The following is a 24,235-nucleotide window of genomic DNA, read 5'->3' as shown; positions in this document are numbered from 1 at the left end:
AGAGCTACACATTCCAAAATAGTTGGGACAGGTAGCAATAAGAGGCCGGAAAAGTTAAATGTACATATAAGGAACAGCTGGAGGACCGATTTGCAACTTATTAGGTCAATTGGCAACATGATTGGGTATAAAAAGAGCCTCTCAGAGTGGCAGTGTCTCTCAGAAGTCAAGATGGGCAGAGGATCACCAATTCGCCCAATGCTGCAGCGAAAAATAGTGGAGCAATATCAGAAAGGAGTTTCTCAGAGAAAAATTGCAAAGAGTTTGAAGTTATCATCATCTACAATGCATAATATCATCCAAAGATTCAGAGAATCTGGAACAATCTCTGTGCGAAAGGGTCAAGGCCAGAAAACCATACTGGAAGCCCGTGATCTTCACAACATGGGCTCAGGAATACTTCCAGAAAACATTGTCGGTGAACACAATCCACCATGCCATTCGCCGTTGCCGGCTAAAACTCTATAGGTCAAAAAAGAAGCAATATCTAAACATGATCCAGAAGCGCAGGCGTTTTCTCTGGGCCAAGGCTCATTTAAAATGGACTGTGGCAAAGTGGAAAACTGTTCTGTGGTCAGACGAATCAAAATTTGAAGTTCTTTTTGGAAAACTGGGACGCCATGTCATCCTGTCCTAAAGAGGACAATGACAACACAAGTTGTTTTAGCACTCAGAAGCCTGCATCTCTGATGGTATGGGGTTGCATGAGTGCGTGTGGCATGGGCAGCTTACACATCTGGAAAGGCACCATCAATGCTGAAAGGTATATCCAAGTTCTAGAACAACATATGCTCCCATCCAGACATCGTCTCTTTTAGGGAAGACCTTGCATTTTCCAACATGACAATGCCAGACCACATACTGCATCAATTACAACATCATGGCTGCGTAGAAGAAGGATCCGGGTACTGAAATGGCAGCCTGCAGTCCAGATCTTTCACCCATAGAAAGCATTTGGCGCATCATAAAGAGGAAGATGCGACAAAGAAGACCTAAGACAGTTGAGCAACTAGAAACCTGTATTAGACAAGAATGGGACAACATTCCTATTCCTAAACTTGAGCAACTTATCTCCTCAGTCCCCAGACATTTGCAGACTGTTATAAAAAGAAGAGGGGATGCCACACAGTGGTAAACATGGCCTTGTCCCAACTTTTTTGAGATGTGTTGATGCCATGAAATTTAAAATCAACTTATTTTTCTCTTAAAATAATACATTTTCTCAGTTTAAACATTTGATATGTCATCTATGTTGTATTCTGAATAAAATATTGAAATTTGAAACTTCCACATCATTGCATTCTGTTTTTATTCACAATTTGTACAGTGTCCCAACTTTTTTGGAATCGGGTTTGTATTTAAATTTTCATGATCCTTCTTATTTTGTTAAAATGATTAACATTTTTGCATATTCTGCAAACTTTTGAGCTCCAATGTGTGTGTGTATATATATATATATACACACTTGTGTGTCATAATGTACTGTAGCCATTTGGAACGTACTTGGCAATTAAAGACTCATCCTAATCATCTTCATGGTTAAAAAAAAGTAATTTGGAATTGCCCAGTTGTGTTTTCTGTAGTGAGTGGTTTTGTGTCTGTGTTTGTTCAGATAGAAGAAGGGCGTCTGTGGTTCCAGATGGACTGTGACAACAGATTGGACATCCTGGGCATCTCCGGTCGTCCGATCAATGACGGATCCTGGCACACCGTGAACCTGGAACTCACCAGTAACTACACTCTCCTTTCGCTGGACGACAGCTATGTGGAGCGGCGGCGTTCTGCACGGGCCCCCGTCCGCATCTGGCCCCTGGCTGCAGATGGTTTGCTATTCTTCGGGGCTCAGGTTTTGAAGAGTCCAGTGGGTAGAGGAGGCCAGAGGCCCCCACGGGCACAAGAAGGCTTCCAAGGGTGCCTCGGGTCCATCATGCTCAATGGGAATGAACTCCCTCTACAAAATAAGAGGAGCCGGTACGCAGAGGTAGCTGGGCTGAGTGACGTGAAGCTGGGATGTGTTTTATATCCTGATCCGTGCCTTGGAGTGCCGTGCCAGAATGGAGCTTCTTGTGCAAAGCTGCCCTCTGGTGGTAAGAAATAGAAAATGCATACAATGCTCAGATATTAGTCAGTTGTTTAGAGTTGTTTAGATTGTAGTCAGTAGCTCTATCTTATAAGTTTTGGTTCTTACTGCATTTGTCCCCAGATTTCTCCTGCAGCTGTCTGCCACAGTTCACGGGGTCTCGGTGTGAGATGGAGGTGACGTCCTGCGTGCCCTCACCTTGTCAGAACGGGGGTGATTGTAAAGCTGTGGGGAACACCTTCCTCTGTGGCTGCCTCAAAGGCTTCACGGGACTCATGTAAGACATTTTATTTCACTATGTACTATGTGATTTTTGTAAGCATTTTTCAATAATCTTGCATACATTTCAGACCTTAATGACTTTCAAATTGTCACACCACAGTTCTGTCTCATCACAGTTCTGAGACAAGTGTTAACACCAAAGACATCAGTATATGTGTGTGTGTGTGTGTATAATATATACATACATATATATATAGATATATATATATATATATATATATATATATAGATATATATAGATATATTGATATATATATATATTTATAATGAGACCTAAAATGGAAAATTTAATAGTCCTCAGACTTTCAGATTTGATCATTTATGAATATTTACATGTTTTACATATATTAATACAGGTGCATCTCACTAAATTAGAATTTCATGAAAAAGTTTTTTTTCTGTAATTTAATTCAAAAAGTAAAATTTAAATATATTCTAGATTTATAAGACATAAAGTAAAATATTTTTAGACTTTTTTGTTTTCATTTTGATGATTACAGCTTGCTGCTCATCAAAATAAAAATATCAGTATCTCAAATTATTAGAATATTTAATTTCAAGTTCTATTAAATTACCATTCTGGGGTTATAAATACTGGGTTTAGGTCAGTAATCCCAACAGCAGTCATGGGGAACAGTGATGCGTGGGTTGATCCAAAATGAGCGGGTGCCTGCGGTCACCCGCGGTTACCCGCGATTACGAGTCATCCAAAAACATTTTTAATGATATTCGGGTCACAGTCGGTCGGGTCGTTTGAAATAAAGATGCCAATTAAACCTTTGTAATTTATATAGTACTAGACACAATTTTCTATGAAATACATAGGCCTACACTTTATTGGCTGAATAACTGGCGCGAAGATGACGCACGAGCTCAGTCTGCAGGTAGAGATGGAGGCGGCAGGAGAAAAGGTGAAGACTGGGGAGTGGAAGCTCCGCATATACACAAATAGAAAGAGCAAAGTGTGGGAGACATTTGCCGAAATAATGAAAGATGATGACCAAAGTGCTGGCTTTGTCACGTGTACTTCTTGTGATGCTATTTACACATTTTAAACGCATATAGCTCAGTTTTATGTATTTTCTGAGAGGGGGCGGGATTTTTGTTGGGAAAGTCGGGGGAGAGACGCACACTTCGATTAGACTGGATAAACATGCAGCATCTTAATTGTTAAGAAAATGAAACGAAATAAATGAATAAATCAAGCCTTTATTACATAACACTAGGCTATATCATACAGCATTCAGAAAAAGAACAGTTTGCGCTCCTAAGGGCTTTCACACTTTTCCAAAAGTGGGCCTTCTCTCAGTTGACCTGCTTATGAATTCTTCAAGCAGGGTTGAAACATAAACATCGCATTCATCAATAATATGCATCTAGACAGCTGAAATGGAAAAAGATGGGCCGCCTCAAGAACTGCCTGCTCTCGCCGCTGCACCTCTGAGCGCACCACGTCAGGGCCTGAAACATTTCTCTCCTCCACAGGCTGGATTAATGGATATTATAGGCCAGGAAGGCTGATGGGGGGCGTATGGGAGGGGGGGCGTTCACAACCCCCCGCACCCCTACGTCTATGGCCCAATGACGCTACGATGAGCATTTACTACTTATAAAAAATGCGGGTCGGGTACAATATTTTCTTTTCTTTTTTTTGCCGGTCCGAGTTGCGGGCGGGTTAGTTGAAAACGTTGGTCGGGTGCGGGTTGTTTATACATTGACCCGCGCATCACTGATGGGGAAGTCTGCTGACTTGACAGTTGTCCAGAAGACGATCATCAGGATCCTCTACAATGAGGGTAAGCCACAGAGGGTCATTGCTGAAAGAGCTGGCTGTTCGCAGAGTGCTGTGCCAAAGCATATTCATGGAAAGTTGACTGGAAGGGAAAAGTGTGGTAGAAAAAGGTGAAGGACTGAAAGGAATGACCGCAGGCTTGAGAAGATTGTCAGGCGAAGCCAATTTAAGAACTTAGGAGAGCTTCAAAAGAAGTGGACTGAAGCTGGAGTCAGTGCATCAAGAGCCACCACACACAGACGTCTTCAGGAAATGGGCTACAACTGTCACATCCCACGTACCAAGCCACTTCTGAACCAAAGACAACATCAGAAGTGTCTTACCTGGGCTAAGGAGAAAAAGAACTGGACTGTTGCTCAGTGGTCCAAAGTCCTCTTTTCAGATGAAAGTAAATTTTACATTTCATTTGGAAATCAAGGTCCCAGAGTCTGGAAGAAGAGTGGAGAGGCACAGAAACCATGTTGCTTGAAGTCCAGCGTGAAGTTTCCACAGTCAGTGATGATTTGGGCTGCTGGTGTTGGTCCACTGTGTTTTCTGAAGTCCACAGTAAATGCAGCCATCTACCAGGAAATTTTAGAGCACTTCATGCTTCCTTCTGCTGAAAAGCTTTATGGAGATTCTGATTTCATTTTCCAGCAGGATTTGGCACCTGCCCACACTGCCAAAGGTACCAAAAGCTGGTTCAATGACCATGGTGTTACTGTGCTTGATTGGCCAGCAAACTTGCCTGACCTGAACCCCATAGAGAATCTATGGGATATTGTCAAGAGGAAGATAAGAGACACCAGATCCAACAATCCAGATGACCTGAAGGCTGCTATCAAAGCAACCTGGGCTTCCAGTACACCTGAGCAGTGCCACAGGCTGATCGCCTCCATGCCACGCCGCATTGATGCAGTAATTCATGCAAAGGGAGGCCCAACCAAGTATTGAGTGCATAGAAATGAACATACTTTTCAGAAGCCTGACATTTCTGTTTAAAATAACCTTTTTTTTTTTTTTATTGATCTTATGAAGTATTCTAATTTATTGAGATTAAATGTGAGCCAAAATCATCACAATTAAAAGAACCAAAGACTTAAAGTACTGCAGTCTGTGTGCATTGAATTTATTTAATACACAAGTTCCACAATTTGAGCTGAATTACTGAAATAAATCAACTTTTCCACGACATTCTAATTTATTGAGATGCACCTGTACATATTGTTTTATTGGTGTTACTCAATAAATCATGTCAACCATTTTGAACAATATGAACAGAATATTTAGAAACAACTTGAAGAGCTTTTTAACTATATATATATATATATATATATATATATATATATATATATATATATATATATATATATATATATATATTATAACCTCTTTTTTTTAAGAGGTTATATTATATTTCCAATACAATCAAATAAAACCACCTGAGTCTGATAAATCTATTAAATCTTTCTAAAATACTGAAAAATTTTGAAAACATGATTGTTAGACATTAATTACATTTTACGATTAATTATAATTATATTAAATCAATTAATATATACAGTGTATAGATACACTTCATATATAATATTTATGTAATGTATATTGTAATGTACATAATTGATCTAATATAATAATTTTAAGTCCTCTTTCTTTCTCAATATTAATAACTGTGTGTGTGTGTGTGTGTGTGTGTGTGTGTGTGTGTGTGTATGTGTGTATGTATGTATATATGCATGTATACACACACACTGTATATAATAATCTTAATATGCTATTAATGTCTACCAATCATGTTTTAATAACCATAATCACCAAATTGTTTAATGAAATATCTAACACTAATAAAATGTGTATTAATACAGATTTAAAACATATCTAAATATTTATAAATAATCAAGTCTGAAAGTCTGAGGATTTTATATTTTCGATGAATGGTTAACTTTAAAAGCTTTAAAAGATGTTAAAATTTTAAAGATGTTTTAAAATTTTTATTTTCTTTTGACAGTCAAAAACATAATTACAATTTTGCTAATAATTTTATATTTTGTGTTTTAAATTGCTTTTAGTTTGAATAGTTTGGATTTTTATGTTTATCTCACTTAACAGAAGCGAAACCTTTTTAATGGGCCATTTCTATAGTGATCAAATGGTGTCAATTATGAGAAAAAAAAGTGTTTCTTCTGAAATATGTTTGGTAGGGCCATCTTATGTTGTAGAGAGCAGGTAACCAGCAGCTCACTTTAATTACACTCTCTTCTGAAAGCCATTATCCTTAGCATTCACCTGCTGTTTTCATTCTGAGACCTTGATTGTTTGAACTACTGGTTCAATATATGCGTGACTGTGTAAAATGGGTATGTTGCTTACTTGTGTTAATTAGACCTTTCTCACTAATTACTAAAATCATTTAATAAATAAATTAAATAAACAGATTTTAGAGCAATCCATCACAGAAATCCCATTAAGGCTTCTCTAATTTCTTTGTGCCATGGTAATTCTTTTTTTTCAATATGAGATGAATCAGAATTATTTCTCCACTAGATGATGCTGTTGTTACTTTTTTAAGCAAACCTAAACATGCACCTCAACAAAACTTGGGATACTGAACAAACTTGGGACACTGAACAAAAATGGGATACTGGGGCCTGTGCCCTTTTCCTCCTATATCCTTTTTATTGTGGAGAGAAAGTAATGAAAACCTAATTGCTTTATATAACTGCTATAAACTTTCTCTGCATTTCTCTCTGTCATTATGTTATGCAATACAAACAACCCTCTCATTATGTTCTCTTATGCTCACTTGAGAAATTTTCTTAACTTTCTTGGACTCAGAATACATGTAAAGAGTTCTCTGAAGAGCATATCATCACATACTTGCTGTTTGCAGCACAGTTGGGAATTTGAGTTCTGCTAAATGTAAAAATGTATGAATCTTTAAAAACAACAAATCTCTCTGTTCTCTCTCAGATAATGATAGAAGCACTAATGCTATGTTCAGAAGAGCATTCGAATATTTATTAGTCATGCTGTTTATAGTAAGTATAGTGTGGGGGAAGTATGTAGTATATATTGTGCAATGTATTGCAATTTTCTGTATAGAGAATTTTTTTATTTCTTTTAAAGAAGCTAATACTTTTATTCAGCAAGGATGTATTAAAGAGATCAAATTCAAATGAAAGACATTTATTACAAAGAAATCTATATCAAATAAATGCTGTTCTTTTGAATCATCATCAAAAAAAAAAAAAAAAGATTCACAATTTACAAAAAAATATTAAGCAGACTGTTGATCAACATTGATCATAACAGAATGATTTCTGAAGGATAATGTGACACTGAAGATTGGAATAATGATGCTGAAAATATTCACCTTTTCCATCACAGGAATACATTTTAAATTGTAATCATATTTCACAATATTACCGTTTTTACTGTGTATTTGATTAAATAAATGCCCTGGTGAGCATAAGAGAAAAACTTACTTAAAAAAACTTACTGACAAAAAGTATTTTGGAAAAGTAATCCATCTCTGTGAGTCCATATAATGCAAATGGATAGTAACCTAAAAGTTGATGCTTCAAAAACCTCACACAGCGAATATGATGGTGATCGATATGACCCAGAGAATAAATCAATATCTTCTAAAGGTGTGTGTAAGAAAAAATACTAATATTTTAATCTTTTTAATTCATCATTTCCAAAGGATCATCACTTCTGGTGTGAGCTTCACAAAGTGCTTACGTTTACGTTAAATCTGAACTCAGGAGTGAAGGGGACATACATAATACAGCCAAAATGTATGCTCGGTTTTCTTTTCTCTGTTATTTTATCTGGCCAACAACACAAAGAGATAGTTATGATAAATACTAGGTGCATAGGTTCACTATACACGTGACTAAAGTTCATATAACACAGTAAGCATCACATGTGTTTGAGTAGACGAAACAACGGCATTCATTCGCACAGAAACACACAGAACATGCAGACTTATAAGCGACATGCTCTGGCTGTTGTTGCATTCATTTCTACTATGTGAAAGCCTGAAAATCTCTGCCGTGGGTGAAACTCATGTAATTAGTTTGTGACGTCAAATGTACCATTTCTTCTCCATCCTTAGGTTGCCAGTTATTCATTACAAGGATAATACACATTAGTAAAAGCATCCTTTTTTATTTTCTTTGTCTACAGATAAACTTTTTGGTGGCAGTGGTACATTATAAAATAACGCAATCCGTGGCTCTGTAATTTTTCACGTGACTGCATTTTCAAAATAGCCCAATTGACCATGGCAGCTGGTATGAGCTGGTTTAGGCTAGTTCTTGGCTGGTCATGAGCTGGTTTAAGCTGGTAAAGCGCTGGTCCTAAGCAACTAGCTCCAGCTCAGGACCAGCGTTTGCGTTTGTATTTGTTTTACTACTTACACAATTGTTCTGTGTATTTACAATATACAGCATGGTTTTTTAATGATATTTTTAGGGGGGACAAGCCTCAGATGGAGGGGGTCCTGACCCCCCTCCTGTGATTTCCGCCAATGCCGTTGTGTTCAGTTTGTGTGGTTTTTGAAGCGTCACCTTTTGGGTTGCTATCAATTTGCTTTATATGGACTCACAGAGATGGATTACTTTTCAAAAAATCTTTGATTGCATTCATCTGAAGAAATAAATATACAATACATATACATCTGGGATGGCATGAGCATGAGTAAATGATGTAATAATTTTCATTTTTGGATGGAGTATCCCTTTAATAAATAGTATGCAATATATACTGCAAAATATAAAGCAAATCGGCTGTTGGGAATTAAATACTAGCTTACTAACACAAACAAATCCTTCTGTCCACAGATGCGACGAGGATGTGAACGAGTGTGAGAGGGAAGAGTGTGAGAATGGCGGGGCCTGTGTGAACACATTTGGAGCCTTCTACTGTAACTGCACTGTGGGCTTTGAGGGTCAGTTCTGTGGGCAGCCATCTCTGGATGGCCCAGACACTCAGGCCGAGGCACTGTCATACGTCGGCCCGGGAGAGATCATCGGCATCGGCGTGTTGCTCTTCGTGGTGCTTGTCCTGCTGACCCTGCTGGCCGCGTTCCGTAAAAAAGTCCTCCGGAAGGACTGGAGCCGAGGGGAGGCGGTGGGCATCTCCACAGAGACCAACTTCATGCTGCAGAAGACGGGTGTGGGAGCTGAGGGCATTGAGTTCAAAGCCGTACGGGTCAGTGGTGAGTGTCGCGCCAGCCTCTACCGTAAAGACAGCGCAGGAGGGCCACCCCAGGTCAAGGTGCGGCCCACAGCCTACACGCTTCCCCACTGCCACGGAATCCTTCGAGGGGAAACGGAGAAGGTGGAAGGAGGGCTGGCCACCCTTTCCTGCCCTCCACAGATGAGCACCTTCCAGGCGGATCCGCCTCTCATCCTCGGGATGCCGAGAAGAGGTGTGGCTGTCTGCAGCGTGGCGCCCAATCTCCCCCCGTCCATGTCCCCAAACCCAACTGAACGCAGCCCTATCCGCAAACCGCCATGGGAAGAGGAAGACGAGGAGGATGAAGATGAAGACAACACTATGCAGCATCAAGTCCAAGCTATGGAGTGGGAAGACAGGGGTTATCAGGCGGACGGAGAGGAAGCGTACAGAACTGAGGGTAACGATGTGGCACACACACTCTTCAGTCGTCTCAGATCAAACAGAGGTTGACAGAACTGCAGCCAGAGTGATTTCAGCGTGACTCCATAACTCCCCGTGGCCAATTAAATGCCAGCCTTTGTGTGGATGAGATTATACAGTACATATGCACCCTGGTCTCCATTCGCAAAATCCATCGTACAATAATGTGTAATGGAGCGCAATTACCTTAGAGATAACATGAGGCTTTCACACAAAAGGAGAAAGTGATGCATTTAGAGTCTATCATCATGATTCAAACAGAAACATCCACATGATAAATGCTATGCATAATGCTTTTAAACACAATGATATACAGTAGTGGCCAAAAGTGATGTCAGGAGGGGATATTTGTTTTTAATGACCCTACAAGTTCAATGAAATCATCAAAATATGAGGAAAATATTTTATGTTTTTAATATTTTTAATATGAAGGAAGAACAAAACACTAAACCTGTTTAAAGGGTTAGTTCACCCAAAAATTAAAATTCTGTCATTTATTACTCGCCCTCATGTCATTCCACACCTGTAAGACCTTCATTCATCTTCGAAACACAAATTAAGATATTTTTGATGAAATCCGATGGCTCAGTGAGGCCTCTATTGCCAGTAAGACAATTAACACTTTCAGATGCCCAGAAAAGTACTAAAAACATATTTTAAACAGTTCATGTGATTACAGTGGTTCAACCGTAATATTATAAAGTGACAAGAATATTTTTTGTGCGCCAAAAAAACAAAAAGTAATGAGTTTTCAACAATATCTAGTGATGGCCGATTTCACAACACTGCTTCATGAAGCTTTACGAATCTTTTGATTTGCATCAGTGGTTCGGATCGCGTATCAAACCGCCAAAGTCACATGAACTATTGAAATTTGGAAACACTTATGACGTAACAAAGCCTCATTTACTGAAATCACGTGACTTTGGCGCTCCGAACCACTGATTTGAAACAAAAGATTCGTAAAGCTACGAAGCAGTGTTTTGAAATCGGCCATCACTAGATATTGTTGAAAAGTCATTATTTTGTTTTTTTGGCCCACAAAAAGTATTCTCGTCGCTTTATAATATTAAGGTTGAACCACTGTAGTCACATGAACTGTTTTAAATATGTATTTAGTAGCTTTCTGGGCATCTGAATTGTCTTACTAGCAATAGAGGCCTCACTGAGCCATTGGATTTCATCAAAAATATCTTAATTTGTGTTCCGAAGATGAACAAAGGTCTTACGGGTGTAGAACGACATGAGGGTGAGTAATAAATGACATTTTCATTTTTGGGTGAACTAACCCTTTAAAGTATTTATCTGACCATTATTTGGCAAAAAAAGGCAAATTACAACTACAGGTTTTATTTTACTATGCAAAAAAAAAAAAAAAAAAAAAAGCATAGAAAAATCAAAAGCTCACAGGAAAAAATATACTGACTACAACATAATCAGTTATCAATATTTTGTTGGTTCTCTCTTTTTTTTTGTTAATTTGTTTGTATGGTAGCCTGGCTAAAAATTATGTCCACACAGTTTGGCAAATAAAACAATTGACTCCAAACAAATGTTTTATTATATTTGAATAAAGGGTGAAGATGTCAGTTTTGGACATCACTTTTGGCCTCTACTGATTTTAATTAAATCTCCTTTCCATGATTTCGTACTCATCAGTGTTTCTAATTGGCTCCATGTTGAAAATTGACTGGGGACTCATAAATTGTTTCAAAACAAACCAGTTTATAGTAATCAGAATATCATGCTGCAGCAGCCAACAGGAGCCTTTTTCCTCATAAAATATTTAACAGTCTGGCCATGCAGGTAGGCAGCTAGTACATATGTGAGGGTGATTATTACAATTCCTCTTGTGTAACTGTGTTACATGCGTCCACAGATTTTCTCTGCGCATTGTGTTCTAAAACGAATGACCTTGGTCTTATTAGTGTTTTCTTTAACAGAAACTCATTTGTCATGAACTGTTTGTTAGCTTTAGCAGTGTGTCGTCTGGGATGAATATAGGACGGATATTATTGCTCTTTCACTTTAGCAGATTTGAAAGATTTGCATGCCATTAAGCTCTCACTGCGGTTTTGTTTGTATATCTGATTTTGGATATTAGATGTCTGTTTAGTGAATGCACATGGGCCAGTAGTTAAGACTTGACATGGCAATATTTGGCTCCACCACAAAAAATATTTTTGTTAGCAGCATTTTTTTAGTTTTATATTAAAACATTTATTTGTTAAATTAATTTATTCAAAAATGACAGTAAAGACATTTATGTCATGAAAGATAAATGCTGTTCTTTTGAACTTTCTATTTATCAAAGAATCCTGACAAAAAATTTGGTTTCTACAAAAATATTAAGCAGCACATCTGTTTTTAACATTGATAATAATAAGAAATGTTTCTTGAGCACCAAATTAGCATATTAGAATGGTTTCTGAAGGATCATGTGACACTGAAGACTGGAGTAATGATGCTGAAAATGCAACTTTGCATGACAGGAAGAAATTACATTTAAAAATATATTACAATAGATTATTAACAGTTATTTTAATTAGTAATAATAATAATACTTCACAATATTACTTTTTAAAAAAAAAATACAATCAAATACAAGTCTCACACTGGCCTTTGCTGTTGTTCCCTGTTGCGGGTACTGTAGGTCTGACTGTATTTGCATATATTGTGTGAATGTAAAGCACAAATGCATGTATTTGCATGTTTATGGAACTGTATATGGATCTGCTGTTATATTCTTCTGCAGAGGCTGGAAATGCATCAGAGGAGGTCACCTGCTTCTCCGACAGCAGCACCAGCGAGGCGCACTCCCTCAGGTCTTTCCAGTCTGATTCCTGCGATGACAATGGTGAGATACATGCATTGCGAGGCCCAAAGACCTTTACCCTCCAAAAAAAAAAAAAAAAAAAAAAACTTCTACTGCTCAGAGAATTTTTGAAGTTTAACTCACAACTCTGGAAAAGTTCAGCAACTGTGTTAAAGGTGGAGCTGTTTCTTTAGGGCATTTTTTTCCATTATGCTTCGACATGGTCCTACAAAAATCATTAGGGCAAGACTGCAGCTTCTGAATAAACCACAGAGCAATTAGAAAACATAATGAATCAACCATTTGCTTTGATGTTTTCTCCCTTTTTGTTATGTAAGCCTTATCTCTTTGCACTCATCAGCTCTTTGTATTAGTCAGATTTTGATATGCTCAGTTCGGCCAAGGGAAGTCATTTACTCACTCTTATGTCTCTCTTCAATGCAATTAAAATCAAACTCCCAAACATCAAAAAGGACAAAAACACACCACAAAAAACTCATAAAGCCGCAGTCACACTAGAATTTGAGCATGCAAAATTTCTACACTGCAATGATCGTGATATGGCATCTCTTTTTAAAAACATAAATTCAACATATATATACAGTACAGTCCAAAAGTTTGGAACCACTAAGATTTTTAATGTTTTTAAAAGAAGTTTCGTCTGCTCACCAAGGCTACATTTATTTAATTAAAAATACAGTAAAAAACAGTAATATTGTGAAATATTATTACAATTTAAAATAACTGTTTTCTATTTGAATATATTTGACAAAGTAATTTATTCCTGTGATGGCAAAGCTGAATTTTCAGCATCATTACTCCAGTCTTCAGTGTCACATGATCCTTCAGAAATCATTCTAATATGCTGATCTGCTGCTCAAGAAACATTTAATGTGTACAATTGTACAAAATATTTGTGTACAATATTTTTTTTCAGGATTATTTGATGAATAGAAAGTTCAAAAGAACAGTGTTTATCTGAAATCTAATCTTTTGTAACATTATAAATGTCTTTACTGCCACTTTTGATTGATTTAATGCATCCTTGCTGAATAAAAGTATTCATTTCTTTAATTTCTTTTCAAAAAAATAAAAATAAAAATTCTTACTGACCCCAAACTTTTGAACGGTAGTGTATAATGCTACAGAAGCTTTGTATTTCAGATAAATGCTGTTCTTTTGAACTTTCTATTCATCAAGGAATCCTGGAAAAAAAAAAAGTACACAATTGTTTTCAACATTGAAAATAATCATAAATGTTTATTGAGCAGCAAATCAGCATATTAGAATGATTTCTGAAGGATCATGTGACACTGAAGACTGGAGTAATGATGCTGAAAATTCAGCTTTGCATCACAGGAATAAATTACTTTGTCAAATATATTTAAATAGTACACAGTTATTTTAAATTGTAATAATATTTCACAATATTACTGTTTTTTACTGTATTTTTAATTAAATAAATGTAGCCTTGGTGAGCAGACGAAACTTCTTTTAAAAACATTAAAAATCTTAGTTATTCCAAACTTTTGGACTGTACTGTATATATATATATATATATATATATATATACTTCCAACTTGTACTGCAAAAAGTTTGTATTATTTGATGACAGTTTAGTATAAGGAACATTTCTCACTTTTAACTAGTTGCTTATTAGCTTGCATATTGGCTGCTTATTAATACTTATAAAGCACATATTAATGCCTTATTCTGCTTGACCATTTTCTACATCCCTGAATCCTACCCCATACCTAAACTTAAACACTATAACAACTACCTTATTAACTGTTAATAAGGAGCAAATTAGGAGTTTATTGAGACAAAAGTCGTATTTAATAGTGAATATGTGTTCCCTATACCAAAGTGTTACCTATTCTTTTAATTTAACTAAGAGGGCATGCCGTGACATATCGATCTTCTATTGGTCACGTGTCTTCACGTAATACTACTGTAAGTCGCTGGTCAAAGTTCATGAAACTTGAACTTTGGAATGCAGCAAAATCCGAAAATTCTTCACATGAGCTTTCGCTTCCGGTGTCCCGGATACGCATGCGTTTAAATGCGAGTCAATGGAACGAAAATTGAAGTTTGACTGAATAGTTAGTACACCTCAAGCACTATATTATAAGTCTTCTGAAGCTGTACGATAGTTTAGTGAAGTCAACTTTGAGTCACTTTCTACATATATATACCTAAATGACCTGATTAAAAACACACACACATGCAAAATTATCACATAAACCTATACATACACTCTCATGGAGCCACCCATAATATAATAACCTACTATTAGGCAGAAGTAACTGATTATTCCATTCACCTAATTAAGATGACTTGCGTTGTCTGATCTTTCCAAAAGGAAACCATGAGGATTAGTGATAACCCTACCCTGCTTTAACAAAGTGACAGCCTGAATGGGTCAGAGCAGTAATTACAGTCCGTCTGCCTTTGATATGCTCTCCAAACGCAATTGCTATTATGATTCAGTGGTGTATATTATCACTTCTGCTGTACAAAATAGATGTCAGACTGACACATCAGAGGTCCACTTGCTTTTGTTTAGCCGATTTCATGACGCTGGAGGATTACAAACAAGACAAAGTGATTTATATAAATGCTTATGTAAGGTTTTAATTGAATGTTTGATGTTAGTTTGAAGTGCTTGATCATTTATTCAATTGTTGCCTGACATTTTACCTTGTTTACACCCTAGCCTCTATAGTGACGGTGATACGACTGGTAAATAATGCAGTGGACACCATTGAAAATGAAGGTATGACTCAATTTTCATATTACCTAAAGCAAACTTGACCCATTAAATACACCAGGTTTTATAATTATTATTATTAGAGTTGTGTGTCATTGAGTCCATTTTTTCATGCTAGTGTACTGCTAAATGTTGACGAAATGAACTATTAGCAGATATAACACAGTTAGCGCAACTTTTTTTATTTTTTGAAACAAAAATATTTGACTTACCCTGTACGACGAGTTTTGTCTAATCTTATTTATTTATCCTGTTACAACCTGTTTTGTTTCAAAAGATTTAACAAATACTATTCTTTATTTTTCTGTTTAAATATTTTTATTAGGGTTCAACCACCTAGGGCCCTATTTTATCAATCTAAGCGTATGGTCTAAAGCGCATGGTGCAAGTGCACTTAGGGCATGTCTGAATGGTGGGCGCGTCCGGCGCATGGTCTAAAAGGGTTGTCCCTATTCTCTTAATGAGTAATGGGTGTGTTTTGGGCGTAACGTGCAATAAACCAATCAGAGTCTCATCTCCCATTCCCTTTAAAAGCTAGTTGCGCTTGCACCATGGCAGAGTCGCTATTTACATGGCAGAATTTGCAAGCGTAAAAACTGAACGCTTCTCTAGCGAGGAAACTGATCTGCTCACGAGCGAGGTTAATGAGACAAGCCGGATTCCACCAAAGCATTTTTATCTTTATGCATACAATAATAATCTTTTACATTGTAATCCTTTTATTTTTAATTTGGCATGTTTGTGTGCTGCTGCGTGTCCCTGTATGTGTAATAAGCACAGTGTACGCGCGTTGTGTACCTGCCTATAGGCGCATATTACTAATGCGCTCTTTAAACAACAAAACAAATATCGCGCCATTGACTTTAGACCAGGTTTCATTTGGTCAATGGCGCAGTATTTTTAGTTGCCTCAAAATAGCAACGCGCCAGCAATGCACCTGAACACACCTCGTTTTCAAACCAGCACGCCCATGGCGCACAAATGGGCGCAAATGCATTTGCTATTTAAACAAAGTGGAGCAGGACGTGAAAATGATAACTGCGTCAGGATGAAACTAGCAAAAAACACTTGCGTCGCACCTGGCGCCGCATTGCGCCCAGTGTATGATAGAGCCCTTAGCCTTGGTAATCACCAAGGCTCATCCCAGTCAGCATGAAGGTGTGTTCAGGCAAATGTACGAAGTCGCTCATAACTCATAAACTGCTAGTGGTTTAGGAGTGTCTTGTATCATTGGAATCCTTGGCTCAAGATCATTATATCACCACCTGACAAAATGTTCCAATATTTTGGATTTTTTGAAAAACCTACTTTTGCGAACTAGTCCTAGGTTTTTCTGATCGGAACCAAAGCAGTGCAGAAAGATTCTCTGCAGTCCGATTGTCAATAATTCATATTGAAAAAAAAAGTCGGAATTTCCATTCACGTTCACGATGGGATGCCAAAACATTCAAAGTGGGCGTGGCCATTTTCTCTAAATGATTTAACAAATATTATTTATTTTTCTTTTGAAATATTATTCAATTAATTGTTGAAATATTTTTTAAAATAATTATTTATATATAAAATATTTATGTAAATTAAAATTTTGATTTTTTTTAAACATTCTTTATTATGTTTTGATTTTTAGTAAATAAAATTAATAATTTTTAAAATATTATCATATACATATTATTAAGGAATATAGATCATCATTGCAAAATAAATCCAACAAGTGATCAGGACCTTGATTTCCTGCTTAATACATGGCCACTAGGCAAATAAATAAATGAACATGAAATATTGATTTGAGGTGAAAGTATTTTATTATGTGAGAAGAAAGAGGAAATCGGTTGCCTGGATACAGCGGTCAATTACACAGTTTAGCATCATTATAGAAGAAAAACTGACCACAGAATGCTGCAATTGAAAAGTATTGAGCTGTAAGATCAAGTAGAGTGTCATGTAGTTATATTTTATGTCATCCTGTATTATTCTGTTTAAATATTAAAGGGATCAAAAACCAATGCTGCATGAAAAGGTAAAGGTAAAATCCCAGTGCGACATGTCCAGTCATGCAGGAGTTCAGTCCATGCTGGAGAAAGTAGGATTAGATCCGTTAATTAAACTGCACAACTCTAGACTCATATAAAACCAGGGTTTAGACTCGCTCTCTAATCACTCACATAATCCAGTTGCACTGAAAACCTGAACTGTTGAACTACCCTTTAGTTACTGAAGAACAGCATCCCTATACTCCGTAGCAGTGACCTGGATTTGAAGCACACCAGAACCACTCTCTAATTAAACCTGCCCTAGACCAAAGCTGATTCCAATCAGTGCAAAAACAAGCTGTTTGCTTGAAAGTCTCACACACTATGGTAATTTGTGCTGTCTGAGGAGTTCACAGCTCCACCTTCCTTCTCAGAGGTCTGGATGAAAGTGGACTGTTTTTTGTTGGTTATGCTAAACAGCACAGTGTGATTTACTCAAGTAGGACATGCTCCTGATTTAACAACTTTTGTGGGTTTTGAACCAGCATTCTTATACTTTAAAAGTATAAACTTTCACTTGTTACCTTGAGAAGATATTTCTATTGTTACTCATTACTATTTCTAAATTACATTGGTGTAACCCAGGGGTGTCCAAACTTGGCCCTGGAGGGCCACTTGAAGGCAAGCCTGCAACCTTAGCCGAAAAAAAGCGTAATGTCTGCTAACGCTGCAGTACGCAGAGAAGGAGACAAGAGGCCGTTTTTTTTTTTTTTTTTAAATTGATGTCAATGGAGGAGAGGCTTCACTACACTGAATAAACTTCTTTTGTGAGGAAATAGCTTCTCATTTAATGAATCGACAGCCCATCGGCTAATCTTCAACATGTTTGCTCTTAAATATTTACACTGAAAAAAATTGCTGTTTCATAAGAGAAGTCACGGACAATTGCATTACAGGTATGATTCAGTTTACGGCATTTCTTATTCATTTTTATGGTATCCGAAACAGTGACTGACTGTCGCACAACTCTGAACGAAATTCGGTGACATCAAGGTTGTAATGTGATTGGTTATCAAGGCACCTGTCATCCAAGTTTGTCGCTACGCTTTTTCCAATGGTAGAGCCACGGACCCTCGTATCTCCCAATAATAAGACCACCTCTGCTTGCAAGATCTTGATTGGCTGGCTCAGGTGTGTTTTATTGGGGTTGGAGCTAATGCTGCATTCACGCCACCTCGTATTTACCGGAATCTTGAGATGACAACATGTGACGTTATATTCGGAGCTGTTCATGTCCTTTGACTGGAAATTATGCGTTTCTATGGCACCACTATCATCGCCTAAATGAATCTACAGCGGTCAGGTGGTACAGCGGCCATGTGGTACATGTAGGAGCTTTCAGAAAACTCCCAGCTTACAAGCTGTACAAGGACGTGAACGCTTTTTACGAGCCAGAATCTCATAGTTACAGTAATTACGATTGACACATTGTTTTCCTCTTCTCCTAACAGTTGCAGGTCTGGGTGATGTGCAGCCTCACAGTATTACCTGTGAGTCCACTTTGTTTACTTTTATTGTTTAATTTTACTTTAATAAATATCTGTCCCTCTGCTTCACTTGTTCAGACACATTTATAATCCTTTACACACACCCTAAGCATAAACAAGTCGATTGTTCTGACTGTTTTGTTTTTGATTTGGCTTTTTGTTTATTTGTTTTCATCTCATAACTCATTAAAACACTCCCCCTGAAACATTTATCATTTTATGTCTTTTCACAGCAAGCCCACACCTCCACTGTGAGGATGAGATATGCGTGGAATTCGTCAAAGAATATTTTATGAATTGTAAGAGCTCACATATGCGTTCACTGTACTAAACAAGAGATTCGATAATAGCTCTTATTTAAAATTTAAAATCTTGTGTATTTAAATATCAAGGTCCCATGAAATGACTAGCATTTTTCCATTAAAAATTCTAGGAAATCAGACAAAAAACAACTCAAGTTCACAGAAAAAATGTGCAGTACATTTTATATATATATATATATATATATATATATATATATATATATATATATATATATATATATATATATATCAGTAAAAAACACTGTTATGTAATATTATTACAATTTAAAATGACTGTTGTAGCTGAATTTTACCCCATCCTGACCCCAAACTTTTGAACAGTAGTGTAGATTATTATCAGTAGTAATAGTAATATTATAGGTTATTATTGATTATTAATATTATTATTCATATTGAATACTGCAAAATATGCAACATTTATAAAGTTGCGTCTAATGAAATGTGCATACCTCTTCTGCACTTTTTGCATGTATTTACTCTGCATGTATTTTCCAGCTTACCGATGGCAAACAACAGAATGGCTAGACACGTCTCTCCCAGGCTTGGAATCACCGCCTCGAGACCAGACCCCTACACCACCACCCCCACCTCTTCCTGCTCCCCCACCTCCCCTGACCCCAACACGGTTAGGTGGTACCCCTACCCGCCTGGGAGGCAGCGTTCGGTTGGACGGCAGCACTCTATCGCTGCAAACTGGCTACCCGTTACGAAGATACCAGGGCCAGAGAGATTTCCGCACGTCTGGAACACTGGATGACAACAACTCGCCTGTTTATGAAGAATACCGTGACCCGAATCACTACAGCACCGCCTCTACTGTTCACCCGCTGGACTTTAGCGAGGGACGATCCAGACCTGACTACCATCACTCCAGCCAATACCAGCTCTCTTACCCTCCCCTACTAGCCTGGGAGGAACGTCCACGTGTCTGGGAGGAGTCGCACCCCTTCGGAAGCCAGCAGGAGATCGACAGACTGGGCAGGATTTCGCTCCGGGCCCAGCGTTTGCGTAGTCAGAGCCCAAAGACATCTTTGTCTGGCATGAGAGAGTATTATTGATCATTAACTGGACAAACAAGTCCTTAATTATACTGGATGCTTGTGATCATGCTGTTGAGGAATCGACCTCAAGATGTGTTTGGAATCAAAACATTCAGACTCTCACAGCCTCAATCATACTGTACACTAGTGATTATTCTTCATGTACCTTATTAAAGGGATAGTTCACCCAAAAATGAAAAATTCTGTCATCATTTACACACCCTCATGTTGATCCAAACCTGTATGACCTTCTTCTGTGGATCACAAAAAAAATATATATTTTTAATGTTTCAACTGTTTTTGAGAGAAAATGGGGTCCAAAACAATATTGTATTGTTCCACTGAAGAAAGTCAGTTATACACATTTGGAATGACATGAAGGTGAGTAAATTTTAATTTTGGGGTGAACTATCACTTTAACTAGGTGTGTGTGAGAACATGCATAGTTTTTACCACACACTTCCTCATCAGCGCATCTGGGAAGCAGAGTGATACTGAGTTTGTGTAGGTGCTACTGTGTTTATTGACAAATCACAGATTTTACTGATGGAATCCATTTACAGCAGAGGTTCTCAACTGTGGGTCTGGGGCCCACTAGCGGGCCTCAACAAACTCTGCCAGATATTCAAGTATGCCTTTGGACCGGCCGTGTTTTGCAGTGAAAACAGTCTGATGGAGCAAGGAAACCTGTTTTATTCCATGGACTATACAAAAGCAGTGGAGAAAAACAAGTCAGTTTAATTGCATTTTTGTCGACGCTTCAAAGTTTGTAAGCATTTAGTAATGTGTGCATACTCAAAATGATTCTAGGAAAGAAAGCTCACAGGTGTGTTTCACATAAATGAAGATCTGTTTATGTATTCATGTGCTGTCTTTATGTCTCGTCAGTAATGCATACATGACAACTACATATTAATCACTCATCGCACATCTGGCGTTTTACAGTGTTTTGCTGTTTATGCTGCTGTTTTTGTGATTTTTATTTAGTTTAGGACCACAAAACTGTCATGCTGGTATGTTTAACATCTGTGTTAATTGATTAATGCATATTATAGACTTATGAAGCATACAGGCTTTTTGAACAAGAATAGGTTGTATTTACTGTATAGAGTGACTTTCTCATCAAGGTGGCTTTAATTTATTTATTTTTTATTTTTATTTTTATTTTTTTTTATTAGTCTACCTGGCTACAAATTAAAATGTATGTCTTTTTTCACCTGATGCCTCGTCGTATTTCTGTTTCCTTCATTCCAAGTAGCAACTGCCCATATAATATATACAGTATGAAGACTGGGAATCTAGGCACAATATTTTGACAAAAATATTGTTTGGTTTGTCCTTGAAAATGTTTTAGATATGTTTAATACCTCATTTTAGTGATTACGCATAGACTCATGGAATTATTATTATTATTATCATTGTTATTGTTGTTTTTTTATAGCACCTTTGTAGAGTCCAGGGTCATTTTACAAAGCATGAGAAAAGCATGATGTTATTAATGTTTTATTTTAGTTTTATATTAAGTTTGTTTCTGTAAACAAGATCTTTAAACCAGAGAATATTTTATTAAACTAATAAATCAGATTATTTTAATGGTTTTCAGGATGACCCTGTGGGTCAGAGGTTCTGATGGTCTGTATTGTGTTCGTACATGTTGATGTTGTCCATATAATGTGTAGAACTCACCTTGTATGTATGAAAAAAATGCTGTACATTGTCCAGTGTAAAATAAAATAAAACAACACCTAACACAATGCATCGTCTATAGATTGATTTAACAAAGATTACCGAGTATGTATCAATAGTAAAGATGTTTCGGCACCATATAATCTTTTCATGGCTATAAGATTAAATCTTGTTTATGTAATTCCTCTAAGAAAGAAGCTTCTGTAGTCTGAAAAACTGCACTCCCAATTCCTTGATGCAAATTTGTTTGATTTACAAATGATGACAATTTCGACTCCTGTTAAAATCTTCCTGATTGACACTTAATTGAGCAGTTAGACTGAAGTTATCACCATATGCAGACATAATGAACTAAAACACAAGCCAATCTTCCCTGTGCTTGACAGAAAGCCACAGCAGTACAGTTGCAGACAACAGCGTTATACAAAATGTTCCAGTTTATTTATTTTTTTATAGTTACATCATTGTTTGTGTTCCATCTCTTATGGAAGAACTGCACAAAAGGACACAAACTGTTGAACGCAAACAATTTTAAGACACTGTGGAATTTCAAAAATGCATCATTTGTCCTTTTGCAGAGACAACTATACAGAAGACAACACAATCCGATTGCACGATCCAAAGCTTGTTTACGGGCAAGATTCCAGGAATCAAGCTTATATGATTGAAACATAATGATGCTTTTATTTCTGGGCCTTTTCTCTTTTGAATGGGGACATCTCCAAGAATACGCTGGTTTCATCAAAGAGGAGGTCTTGTAAACATCCTGCTTTTCTGTGCTTTTATGCTTTGGGTGTATCATTAGGCATGACCACTTTGTCCTTTTTATACTTGAAAGTTTGTGCTTCAAATGTGCAGTGAAAATAATAGAGTATTGTACTTTGTTAATGACTTTGGCTAAGTCAGTTAAATGGACAGGGACAGGTATGGATGGAGGTTAGAAAAATGGGTTACGTGGCTAACTGAATGTGCATTTCCTCTATGGTATTTTCAATACACTCTCATTGCAGTTTCTAACTATTTTACAATTTGTTGAATTGGTGACTAATTTGTATGTTTGTACATGTCATTTATAAGTTTTAATAAAATCTGTATATGCCTCATTATGGTTCCATCCGCCTATTGTTCTGCAAATTGTGAAATATCGCATAAAAAAATCGCTGGATGGAATCTCCAAGATGTGCATAAATTCTAAAAATGCCCATAAAAAATGAATGCACTCAACTGAAGCAGATCATTTTTTCTGATAAAAAGACATGCACATAAACTATGATGAAAACATATTTACCAAATAAATTCCTCAATGTGCAACAATAAAAAAGTCATGTGACACTGCCTTGATGGATCATGTAATCAGAAAAAAACATTTGTATGGACGACGAGGTCTGAACATTCTCGAACATTTTTGAAAAAGAAGTGACTTTAATTCTTGATGGAAAACAACGAAACACGGCTTTTCCAAATAGTGCAAGAAGAGATTATCCTTAAAGGTTATGATAACCTATGATAACCTAAGGTAACATAACAGCATTTATTGTGTATTGTCTTTATAAATCATAAAAGTAATTCAAATTTTCCAATTCCAATTTCCTAGGAAGTGATTTTTTTTCTCTCTGACCGTTTTATTTGCAAACGTTTTATGTGATATTCCAATTTTGCACATTAAATTCGCAACTGGACACAACTATTGACGGTGCTTATATTTTAAGGGGGTCACATTTTCTGTTTGAATAACATTATACAAATTCATACGAAATTGCCACCTCATAAAATAATTGTTTTCTCATGAGATCAGGTTGGATACTTTTGTTAAATGAAGAGTAAAATGAAAAATGCATAACATGCACAACAACATTCCAAAATTGCTTAATTAAAATGTGAAGTGTTTCATTTGCAACTCTTCACAATATCAGTATTTTCCATTGTCTCTTGTGACTGAAGCAATTTCTCTGATTTCCAAAATTATGCCAGTCACATTCCAACACCTAAGACTGATGGGTAATTAAGCCCAAACAAAACAGATTTCCAAGGTCAAACCTCTACAATCTGTCTTCCACTGAATCAAACATGCAATGCTGATAATAATTTAAGAGGAAATGAAACTAGTCGTAATCCTTCTGAATTAATACTGGTGTTTACATCTTAAAGTGTACCGAACCACTGGAGAATCCACACTCCGTTAGCACCATTTCCTTTGACTTTTAAAACAAGTGAGAGCAAGCCGCTCGACTGACAGAAAGACGGCTGGTTATATAAGGGGTGGGGGAGAGATGCTGGATTATCG

The 24,235-nt window shown here is 36.9% G+C and overlaps 1 protein-coding gene across 3 annotated transcripts in view; it reads left to right on the top strand.

The window, feature by feature from the left end:
- The window catches only part of LOC125258706 (protocadherin Fat 3), a 67,493-nt gene extending 46,934 nt beyond the window's left edge, over positions 1-20,559 (top strand). Inside the window, exons 24-31 of one of the 3 annotated variants that reach the window (XM_048175698.1) lie at positions 1,613-2,087; positions 2,204-2,357; positions 8,981-9,777; positions 12,556-12,657; positions 15,332-15,391; positions 18,867-18,905; positions 19,136-19,201; positions 19,721-20,559. In XM_048175698.1, coding sequence (XP_048031655.1) covers positions 1,613-2,087; positions 2,204-2,357; positions 8,981-9,777; positions 12,556-12,657; positions 15,332-15,391; positions 18,867-18,905; positions 19,136-19,201; positions 19,721-20,283 — 2,256 coding nt within the window. In that variant the 3' untranslated portion in view covers positions 20,284-20,559. The remainder of the gene's footprint in view (positions 1-1,612; positions 2,088-2,203; positions 2,358-8,980; positions 9,778-12,555; positions 12,658-15,331; positions 15,392-18,866; positions 18,906-19,135; positions 19,202-19,720) is intronic. The other 2 variants (XM_048175703.1, XM_048175711.1) reach the window with 2 other exon arrangements.
- Positions 20,560-24,235: the final 3,676 nt, after the last annotated feature.

The sequence above is a fragment of the Megalobrama amblycephala genome, linkage group LG2, assembly GCF_018812025.1.
Source record: "Megalobrama amblycephala isolate DHTTF-2021 linkage group LG2, ASM1881202v1, whole genome shotgun sequence".
In the NCBI taxonomy this organism is placed as follows: domain Eukaryota; kingdom Metazoa; phylum Chordata; class Actinopteri; order Cypriniformes; family Xenocyprididae; genus Megalobrama; species Megalobrama amblycephala.
This window is presented reverse-complemented; position numbering and strand designations above follow the sequence as displayed.